Genomic DNA, 12,074 nt, shown 5'->3' on the forward strand with positions numbered 1-12,074 from the left:
AGTAAATTGTTCCGTGATTTGGGTGTTCATGGTAGGTCGCTCTATTCTTATGTGAATTGCCTCAAGAATTTGTAATCTTCTTGAATCTTGGGTTTTGTCTATTATGCAAGTATTCTTGTTCAACATTTCTCTTGTTAGAGTAATGTCATGGGCTTGTCTCATGTGATTCCTAGGGGCACCAGATTGAAGATGGCATGTCAAACGCCTCGTCAGCTTGGTCGACGTCATACCTATGTACTTACATTGAAGGTTACATCCTTCGTGGGGGCAAGTGTACATGTATACAACGCTTGACTGCTGTAGAGGGTTCTCCGTCGGCTTCGGGCTGTTTTTGATAAGGAGTTCGGAAGTCTTCTTGGTTTTGTAGAATATTATCAGGTTTATGTTTTGGTTAGGAGTAGTGCTTTTTACTCCTTTACGGATTATTTCTTTCATTATTCTTTCCTCTTTTATATGTTCACTGTGCATGGTTGATTTGTAATATAATTTTATTGGGGGTGTTGTGGTTTCTGTTCTAGGTTCTGAATTATACCAACGGTCCAAGTGTCTTCTTATAGCAGCGTTTATTTCCGCGTTGCTATATCCGTTGTTCACCAATACCTGAGTTACTCTTTCAAACTCTCTACTCACGTTGCTCCATTCAGAGCAGTGGGTAAGCGCTCGACGAATATAAGCATTGAGAACACTGGCTTTGTATCTTTGGGGGCACTCACTTCTACCGTTCAGGCATAATCCTATGTTGGTGGGCTTGGTATATACGTTGGTGCTTAAAGAGGTTCCTGTTTTTGTTATTAGTACATCCAAGAATGGCAGACTGTTATTTTCACTATTTTCATGTGTAAATCGGAGTACTGACTCTCTCTCTAGGTGTCTTTTTAGGTCAATTAGTTCATCTGAGTCTTTTACTATTACGAATATGTCATCTATATAACGGCAGTATACAGTTGGTTTTTGTCTGCTACTGAAGACCCTATCTTCGATGGTTCCCATATAAAAATTAGCAAATAAAACTCCTAAGGGGGAGCCCATTGCTACTCCGTCTATTTGTAAATACATGTCTCCTTGTGGACTGATGAAAGGGGCTTCCTTTGTACATGCTTCGAGAAGACTTTTCAAGTGTGGCTCAGGTATGTCTAATTTGGGGGTGCTCTCGTCTCTGTATACTCTGTCCAGTATCATTCCTATGGTTGTGTCGACTGGGACGTTGGTAAAAAGGGATTCAACGTCCAGGGAAGCGATGATTCCATCGGGCTGGGTATATTTGATCAATTCTAGGAAATCTGCTATATATATATATAAATATATATATATATATATATATATATATATATATATATATATATATATATATATATATATATATATATATATATATATATATATATATATGTCGTACCTAGTAGCCAGAACGCACTTCTCAGCCTACTATGCAAGACCCAATTTGCCTAATAAGCCAAGTTTTCATGAATTAATGTTTTTCGACTACCTAACCTACCTAACCTAACCTAACCTAACTTTTTTGGCTACCTAACCTAACCTAACTTTTTTGGCTACCTAACCTAACCTAACCTATAAAGATAGGTTAGGTTAGGTTAGGTAGGGTTGGTTAGGTTCGGTCATATATCTACGTTAATTTTAACTCCAATAAAAAACAATTTACCTCATACATAATGAAATGGGTCGCTTTATCATTTCATAAGAAAAAAATTAGAGAAAATATATTAATTCAGGAAAACTTGGCTTATTGAGCAAATCGGGCCTTGCATAGTAGGCTGAGAAGTGCGTTCTGGCTACTAGGTACGACATATATATATATATATATATATATATATATATATATATATATATATATATATATATATATATATATATATATATATATGTCGTACCTAATAGCCAGAACGCACTTCTCAGCCTACTATTCAAGGCCCGATTTGCCTAATAAGCCAAGTTTTCATGAATTAATGTTTTTTCGTCTACCTAACCTACCTAACCTAACCTAACCTAGCTTTTTTTGGCTACCTAACCTAACCTTACCTATAAATATAGGTTAGGTTAGGTTAGGTAGGGTTGGTTAGGTTCGGTCATATATCTACGTTAATTTTAACTCCAATAAAAAAAATGGACCTCATACATAGAGAAAAGGGTTGCTTTATCATTTCATAAGAAAAAAATTATAGTAAATATATTAATTCAGGAAAACTTGGCTTATTAGGCAAATCGGGCCTTGAATAGTAGGCTGAGAAGTGAGTTCTGGCTACTAGGTACGACATATATATATATATATATATATATATATATATATATATGTCGTACCTAGTAGCCAGAACGCACTTCTCAGCCTACTATGCAAGGCCCGATTTGCCTAATAAGCCAAGATTTCCTGAATTAATATATTTTCTCTAAATTTTTTCTTATGAAATGATAAAGCTACCCATTTCACTATGTATGAGGTCAATTTTTTTTTATTGGAGTTTAAATTAACGTAGATATATGACCAAACCTAACCAACCCTACCTAACCTAACCTAACCTATCTTTATAGGTTAGGTTAGGTTAGGTAGCCAAAAAAGTTAGGTTAGGTTAGGTTAGGTAGGTTAGGTAGTCGAAAAACAATTAATTCATGAAAACTTGGCTTATTAGTCAAATTGGGCCTTGCATAGTAGGCTGATAAGTGAGTTCTGGCTACTAGGTACGACATATATATATATATATATATATATATATATATATATATATATATATATATATATATATATATATATATATATATATAAATATATATATATATATTTTTTTTTTTTTTTTTTTTTTAACCTAGAAGGGGTACCACCTCTGGTGCAAGTGTAGGGACCCATAGCCTCGGAGAAGAAAATAAAGAGTACTCAGAGAAGACCTTGTGGATCCTCACTGAACACTTTGATATTTTCTTCTCCTACCACCCCTATTCTTTTGTTAAGTGTGTATATTTATCTAACTTTATTTGAAAATGTCATTACACAAAAAAAGTTACAATGTTGATTACATGCAGGGTACAAGGCTGCTTGTCACAAGTTGAAAAGCTCCTCCAGCTCCTCAGATGGCGGGCAGGAACCGTGGATGCAGTGAGCATTTCCTCTCTGGATGGCCACACTAAGGCGCTGAAAAAGAAAACTGGCAGCTCTAGGGTCTCTAGTTGTTTCGATTAGCTTAGACCCCAACTTCTTCAAAAAGCTAGCAGCACTTTTACCCCAGGCACCAAGTGTCTCTGAGGCAATGGGGACAAAATTGTAGTGGTGCTCAAGGTCTCTGTATTTACGTGACTTGGCCGCTTCCCGGTGATTGGCAGCTCCTCCTGCTTGTGTAGCACTGAAGTCAACATAGGTATTGGCTAAAGTTGAAACGCAAGTGTAGTCCCACACCAACTGTCTACCATTCTTCCAGGGGTTCACCGTAATTCCGTCTGGGCGACCGACAGGCTCATCAGAGTTGCGGGACATTAGGTAACGGGGCTCTCTCTCTGCTGGACAACCGGCTGTGGTAAGGCTTCTCTTAATAATGTCATTAACCTCGCCGTGTCTTGCATGCCATCCTCCCGTCCTTTGGCAAAGAAGGCCATGCCGTCCATATCTGTCGGCCTCTGCCTCGCCGCAAATACACCTGTATTCGGTGTGGATTGGGGCAGCTAGGCGGAGAGCCACGGCAATTCGGAGGGCCTGCGGTGTGAGACGGGTGCTGGTTGCAGACATTGGGGTTGCTAATAGGAAATCACCTGCATGGGGAGCTGCTACAGCTCTAAGTCGGGCAGTGTCATGTGGTGTTGTCGCAGCTTCTAGCAAAGTTGCAGCTTCTTGGTCGGCAATGGGGCGATCCCAGCTGGATTGCTTATGGGCTTCAGAAGGCGGTGGTTGGGGTGCTGGTCCTGCGAGAGAGACCCATTTGGTTGTGCAGTCTGTGAAGCTGGGATCATGTACCCCTGCCTGTTGAACTAGGTGCTCAGGTAGGATTTCCTTCACCAAGTTGTCAGACCCCACTGAAGAGGACAGGAACGCTGGTACAGCAATTTGTGTTGTTGTGCGCACGCCAAGGCCCCCGAGTCTGACAGGAAGGGAGGCCTGTTTCCACTGTGAGTCGCTGAGGGAAACATTGAGGGCTTTTTCTAGTGTTGATTTCAGCAAGCTGTCATACTCTTCTAATTTAATATTGTTGAAAGATGGCGAACATCTTAGAAAGTAGGTCAGCCTGGGGAGGGACAAGCATCTGGTGATGAGGTAAAGTGCATCTTGAGCATCGATGTCTTCAATCCTCTCGTTCATCCTCTTCAGGTCAGTGATCTTCTTACCGAGTACCCCGTCGATGGCATTCCTTCCAAGAGGAGCACCTAGGAGTGTGCTGTCCTCAGGGTTGGTTGTATGAATGTCAGGCAAAACAACCTTTATTTGCTCTATTATGTGCTGGTTGGTGGAGGTTATTTCGCACTTGGAAGGGTTCAGGGTGAGGCCTAGGCTTGCTCCTTGCTCCTGGATTATTCTTATGTCGTCCAAGAGTGAGGCTGGGGAGCCGGCTAGAGTACCATCATCCAAAAACCAAATGTTGAGCTCACTGGACAGGTTATCGGTGACTTCCTTGATAACTAGGCAGAACAGAAAAGGAGCAAGGGGGTCACCTTGTTGGACACCTTCTTGTGATTCAATTTCATGTTCCCCAAAAAGCAGAGTTAGATTCTTGCTGTAGCATGAGTTTACAAACGGGTAGAGGGAAGGAAAAAGGCGATGAACTGCACTGAGTACTGCATCCCTTCTAACCAGATTGAAAGCATTTTTGAAGTCCAGCTTTATCAGGGCTTTTTCATTCGTAATGTTGGCAATGTAGGCTCTAGCTGCATGAGCCGCTGCCTCACACCCTTGGGGAATGCCAAACCCAAGCTGTTTTGGCTTCAGCATGTCGGCTGCTGCCTGACTAACTGCTCTAGCAGCAGCCTTAGCGACGAGACGCCGGAGTGAATTGCCCACAGCTATCGGTCTGATTCCTCCATCTTTTTTCCTCAGGGCACAGAGCGTAGCGCCAAAAAAGAGAGGCCGTATGGTCTCTGGTATGTTGCTAGCTAGACATGTGTTGGCGAATCTAGTTATTTCCACCAGGAGGCCCTGTGCAATGTCTCCCAGTGCAGGGTTGAGCATTTGTTTGATGTGGTTGGGTCGTAGTCCTGTGAACCCACCTGCTGATCCTGGTGGGAAGGATAAAGCTGCTTTGTGCACCATGGATTCGAGCACACACAGGGGTTCTGCTCTGGTGACACCGACTAGGGGGACACTCGTCACGAGGAGCTCTGGGTGGGTGTTTTTCCCTCAGGGCTTGTGCTGTATTGGCATCCCTGGTGGCAACTGTGTCTTCACTGGTGATGACTCTGATCGCCCCTATTGTGTTGCCTTCTTCTATTTTCTTGCTGACTGTTGCTCTGATTTTGGATGCCTCGGTTCTGCTGTTGATACCTTTCCTGCGGTGGGTGTTTTTGGCACGGGTGGGGAGGGGTGCCTGGTTGTCCTCTCTAGGAAAACTATTTATAGCCATAATGACCGACGAAGCTAGTGATTTGTCTCTCCTTGCAGGGACAGCTAGGCATATGTTTCCAAACAGGAGAAGGTTGTGCCATGCTTGGATAGTTTCGGGGGAGTCATTGACCTTTTTCAAGAGGCTGGATAGTTTGGCTGCTGCCTGGGGCCGGGCAGCTTTGGGGATGTGCTGCAAGGTTCCAACCGATGTTGCTTTGATGGCTTCTAGTAGGTTCTCAGTCGAAATGAAGCTGTTGGAGGTGTTTTCCCTGACTGCTGGAGTGGGGCCTTGATTGATACCCTCTTTGGGAGGGCGCCACATACCCGGACAATCGGTTCCGTTGTGAGCATGCTTGCGCACATCTCCCTTACGCTTGAGTCTCCACACCTTGTCACACACTTGGCATGTGCCATGCCTGTCGTCGATTGATGGCTCCTCTTGGCTGAGAGAAGCCTGGCTGTCAGTCGTGACCTGCGACATCGGCGGGCGCTGGGCGGGCGCTGGGCGGGCGCTGGGCAGGCGCTGGGCGGGCGTTGGGCGGGCGCTGGGTGGGCGCTGGGCGGGCACTGGGCGGGCTCAGGGTGGGCGCTGGGCGGAAGTAGCGTGAGGGGGTGGACACAGGGAGGTAGCGGTCGCGGTTGGGGGTGGGGCAGGGGGTGAGGGTGACTCTTGGGTTGGGTGACGGTACACACTAGCGGGTATGGGGAATGGGGGCAGGGCAGAGGGGTGACACTACCACGTTTGTATAATCTCGTGATATATATCACTGCACAATATAAACTGGTTCACTGTGGACGCGATGCACTTAAAACACGATACCAGTTTCCCGAGAGCCGAGGTATCTATTTTTCAGGGATATTTTCATAAACACTTACACACTTGTCACCCCCCCCCCCCCTCGACTGACCGCACAACAACACCCCATCCCCCCACCCCCGCCACCATAACGGAGGGAGCCCCTCAGGCACGCCCTTGTTGGCCCTCACTGCAGTTCAAACGATTCCACACTGCCAATCCACTTGTTTGATTGTTTTTGCTTGCGATAGTTCACCCTGGACACTTCCCGCCACTCTCACACCTTCCCAGGATGTTCACACTGCACACTGTTGAGTCTGGGCCCGGTGAGGTCAGGATGTCACAAGATAATGGCACATAGCTGGCAGAGCCTCCTCCCAGCCATATATATATATATATATATATATATATATATATATATATATATATATATATATATATATATATATATATATATATATATATATATATATATATATATATATATATATATGTCTTTCAATTAATGTGTCCATTCATTACTAAATGGACATATTAATTCAACTACTGAGGTGGGTATTGGGTGAGGTGGGTTCATAAGAATAAAAATAACTGCAGGGGGCTTTTTGGCCCATATGGGGTCTTGAAGTGGGTAGAATGTATTTATGCGTTTATTAGCTGTTGATTGCTGGTGTTGACTTTTTGATGTGTAGTGCTTCGCTGATGTCGAGCCTCCTGCTATCGCTGTATCTATCGATGATTTCTGTGCTGTTTGTTACGATTTTTCTGGTGATGGTCTGGCTATGAAAAGATATTATATGTTCCTTGATGGCGCCCTGTTGTTTGTGCATTGTTAATCACCTGGAAAAAGACGTTGTTGTCTTGCCTATATACTGAGTTCTTTGGGGCTTACAGTCCGCAAGTAGGCATTTGAAGGCATAGACGACATTGGTTTCTTTCAAGGCGTTCTGTTTGGTGTCTGGGGAGTTTTTCATGAGAAGGTTGGCCCTTTTTTTTGCTTTTATAGTAAATTGTCAATTGTATTTTCTGATTTTTGTCTGTGGGGATGACGTTACTATTAACAATATCTTTCAGGACCTTTTCCTCCGTTTTATGGGCCATCTAAAAGAAGTTCCTGTAAAACAGTCTAATAGGGGTTACAGGTGAACTCCTAGAGTTAGTTGACTCTTCAGCGGTTGCATGGCATTTCACTTTTCTTTTTATGACGTCGTCAACATATTCCTTAGAGAAGTCATTGTTGACCAGGACCTGCCTTACCCTACAGAGTTCTTCATCGACTTACTACTTTCCTGAGCTGTGATTGAGAGCCTGGTCGACGTAAGCGTTGACAACACTCCTCTTGTACCTGTCTGGGCAGTCACTGTTGGCATTGAGGAACATTCCTATGTTTATTTCCTTAGTGTAGACGGCAGTGTGGAAGCCTCTGTTCCTTTCCGTGACTGTTACATCTAGAAAGAGCAGCTTTCCATCATTCTCCATTTTATAAGTGAAACTTAACACAGAATTCTGCTCGAATGCCTCCTTCAGCTGCTGCAAACGTCTGACATCAAGTACCTGCATAAAAATGTCGTCAACCTACCTGCAGTATATGGCGGGTTTCAAGTCTATGTTAACTAAAACCCTCTGCTCTATGGTGCCCATGTAGAGGTTCGCAAACAAGACACCTAGGGGAGAACCCGTGGCGACCCTATCTTCTTGATTATGCATGTGCCCATCTGGGCTCAAAAAGGGTGCCTCTTTAGTGCAGGCTTGGAGTAGCTTCTTTAGTATGTTTTCTGGTATGTCAAGAGGGGTACAAGCCGTGTTGGAAAGTTTCGAACACTAATACATCATCATTGGATTAACCATAGTAATTATTAACACTACTAATATGTAGAATTAATTCAATTAATGTTTCTATTACGAAGCAATATATTTGCCAAATTCTTCCCGGTCAGAGTGACGACGTGAGGAACGACAGGCTAAAACATGAATTCCTTCCACTTTTAGTTTACATCTAAACAGAGTTTAGTTACATTCCTTTACTAAGGATAATCGTTTATTTAGTTGATTATTTACATAGCATATTATTGCATACTGAACTTATTCATTTAGGTGTATTAATAACTACAGTGGAAATTATTATAGTATAAAACGATTCATATAATATTACTTAATGCAGTCTTAATAAGCTGACTTGCATTGTGCAAAAATTTATTGCACCTTAATACATTTATTAGTGACATAAGCACTTGTCACCAGTTCTTACTTTCCTGATTAATTATAAGTAAAATAGAATACTTTGAGCGGGCTGCGCATGCGTATCGCAGCCAGGGTTGAGGGAGGGGAGGAAGGAGACGCCACTTGTGTGGACGACGCCATATTGGCAGCGTGTTACCAACGTGCAACAGAGAGCAACGTCTCGATTTTGTTATTGTCTTTAAATTTCGCTCCTACAACCACGAGAGGGGTCTCACGTTATTTGGACCATCACAGCAGTGTCCAAGGAACTAATCAATTATCCAGCCCATAATTGACTTCTTATCACGGCAGCTGAAGACAAGGGAACTGGAATCGTTCCTACATCAACGGAAACTTGGCCCCGGGAACTATTAATAACCTTTTTTGTAACAATGTGATCACATGTTATATTTTAGGGTAGTTGTCGTTAGGCTGAGACATTACAACAAAAATCCAGTACGTCTCCTCTCTAGCAATATTTATTTCTTGCAATTTATATAAGAATATATTATATTAATGTTTGCAGAAGAATTCTGTAGTGACAGATATTTTAGGAAGAATTCCGTATGTATCTGTAGGTAGTTACATAGAAGAGTTCTACATTGTAATTGCCTTTCAGCTCCCGGGTCTACGTCAACCGAGGTGCTAGGCTTCCCCACCTTCACGTGCAATAATTTCTCCAACGCAATACGTCGTCAGTGGAGTGTGGCAACCGATTTCATCTCACTTAATTTCACAGCTAAGCTGTTAATTGTTATTGTAGAGATACTAACCAATATAGATACTTCAATGATCTATTAATGAGATCAATATTACTAACCCTTTATTTTAGTAATATTATTCTATATTATTGTAGTATCCTGAGACATATTCGCCTCTAATTACTATCACTTAATTCATTCCATATTCAATTTAATTTACTAATATCCTTGATGAACTGGTGACGAACCACATTGGTTCCTAGATAAATATGAACTTCTAGAAATACACACCAATGTTGATATTTGAGTCTTTTAACTTTAATACACTCCATTCATTCTCTTTAAGTGATTGTTAAATAATTTAACATCCAAAGGCACTGGTTCTATAGTGTCAGTCACATTACCCCTTTATTTGCTTTCCCTCTTTTCTCAAGAGTGGGTGGTCCTTCGAGTATATTAATTCTCTTAATTAAATAATTTTATATTTGAGTCAAAGCCCCAGATACCCAACAAGCCGGATCACGATATACTTTGTCCATTATCAACCAGATTGTTTCATCCACGGGTACGTTGGTAAACAGCGACTCTACATCCAAAGAAGCTCTTATCCCTGTAGCCCGAGCTCCCTGCAGCAAGTCGACGAATTCCTTTGGAGACTTCAGGCTGAAAGCACAAGGTACATAAGGAGTCAGCAAGCAGTTGAGTCACTTAGCCAGTCTGTATGTGGGTGTGGGTATCTGGCTGATGATTAGCCAGAGTGGGTTTCCAGGCTTGTGCGTTTTGACATTTCCATACGCATACCCAGATTTGTATTCCCCAATAACCTTTGGCAGGTGGAGTCCGGATGTCTTGGTGTTCACAGTTTCGATCAGTCTGTTTACCTTCGTTTTCAATTCGACTGTAGTGTCCTTTGTTACCCTTTGAAATTTAGTTTGGTCAGAGAGTATGAGGTTCATTTTTGCCAGATATTCATCATTTTTAAGAATAACGTATATTGGCAACTTGTCACCTCTTCTGCCAACTGTCTCCTTGTTCTTGCGAAGGCTCTTAGCTGCCACTTTGAGCTCGGGGGAAAGTATAATGTTTCTGTAGTTACCTCGAATCTTTCCTCCTTCTGCAATAAGTTCTGAATGCAAGGTGTCTTTAGTGGTAACCTTCATTTGCGTCTCGAGGTCGAATATGTCGTCCAATAGGATCTCCAACTCCACTCTTCAGGCCATCTCACTTGGTCTGGGCATAACATTCCAGTGTATACCCATCTGGGAATAAACTGGGTATCTGGGTGAAACAGCAGTAATAAGAGTTCTCTATTGAGTAGTCATTATGCAACATGAGAGTTGATGGTAATACAGCCCGTCCCCTAAACAAAGACCCAAAGTCCATTCCATGCACCTGCCAAACCCCCGTTTATGAATGAAAAAACGGATTACACACAACTCATCCTCGGATCAAGTCCTTTCTATTCAGCAGTCGACCCCAAGACGTATTCTTCAGTTTTCACATGCTGTTCATTCAAAACAACTTTTCTCAAACTTTTTCTATAAATTAATAATATTTTATATTAGCATATTGTGCATATATAGGCATAGGTTAGGTGTTTAGGTTCTGTTGCCGATTATTTGTGTTTGTAGTACGTGGGTGAAGCATTAACAGCATTGTGGTTCGAACAAAATTCGTCAGTGAAGCACTTGTTCTGGAAGCATTCGAACGTCATCAGTTTTGAGTCGTGTGTAAACCGTCTTCCATTCACCAACAGGAGGGTTTAATGGGTGCATGGAATCCCATTTGGGTCTTCGTTTGGAGGACCGGCTGTTACACACGATTGACAACTGATGACACGTTCGAACACTTCCGGAAAAAGTGCTTCATTGATGAATTTTATTCGAATCACAACACTGTAAATGCTTCACCCACGCGCTACAAATACAAATAATCGCCAACAGAACCTAAACACATAACTTAACCCGACCAGTGCCTAAATATGCACAATATGCTAATATATAAAAATATTAATTTATATAGGAGAAAAGTTCTGTTTTGAATGAACAGACTATTAAAATTTATGAATGCATCACTGGGGTTGACCGCTGGATGGAATGGACTTGGTCTGAGGACAGGTTAGGCAACTTACATGCACGTTAATTATAGAAAAATCATGAACCAAAGAAGCATTGACAACGATTCAATCACTAGAGAGCTATATAGTCATAAGATGATCACGTGACTTCACACCACTACCAGGTGGTAGTGGTGAACACAGGCGCCTGTGTTCTGTGTTATATTGCAACACGACCCAGCCCTTTAATGGTTATTGTTAGCCACCAAGACATCATACACACAGATATTTTACTGACTTCTGTTGTGTATAAGCTCTCACGTCTGATGGTGGACACAACACTCAGATGATCCACTATTCATACAGTCAAAAAACGGTCGTGCTTCTTTTATGACACATTTATGAGTGTTTATGTGTGCTCAGCGTTTAATGAGCTTTTACTGTATTACAGAGTGCAAAATCAAGAGAAAGTGCAGGAAACATGGAGGCACCTGCAGGAGTCAGTGTTGGGCTGGTGAGCGTCAGGTTAAGAGGGGTTGTCGGGGAACCAACTGCTGGTGCTGCGCTCCCCAAAGTGAGTACGTCACGCCTCTCTTCCCCAACATATTGCTAATATTTCCTGCCATTTTGTTATGTATCATAACAAACTCTTATTCACGGAACAAACGTATTAGATTTGGTCAAAAGATATAGTTGTGTAGATTGTTGAAGTATATATTGTCTACCAATGAATAATTTTATTAGATAATAATATTGTTTAAGCACTTTTAT

The 12,074-nt window shown here is 42.1% G+C and overlaps 1 protein-coding gene across 4 annotated transcripts in view; it reads left to right on the top strand.

Annotated features, from left to right (window-relative positions):
- LOC138370159 (uncharacterized) overlaps nucleotides 1–12,074 on the top strand; it is a 125,571-nt gene that overhangs the window by 79,763 nt on the left and 33,734 nt on the right. For all 4 annotated transcript variants that reach the window (XM_069334152.1, XM_069334153.1, XM_069334150.1 and 1 more), the window contains exon 2: nucleotides 11,755–11,877. In XM_069334152.1, the coding sequence (XP_069190253.1) occupies nucleotides 11,755–11,877 (123 nt within the window). The remainder of the gene's footprint in view (nucleotides 1–11,754; nucleotides 11,878–12,074) is intronic.

The sequence above is a fragment of the Procambarus clarkii genome, chromosome 31, assembly GCF_040958095.1.
Source record: "Procambarus clarkii isolate CNS0578487 chromosome 31, FALCON_Pclarkii_2.0, whole genome shotgun sequence".
Lineage (NCBI taxonomy): Eukaryota > Metazoa > Arthropoda > Malacostraca > Decapoda > Cambaridae > Procambarus > Procambarus clarkii.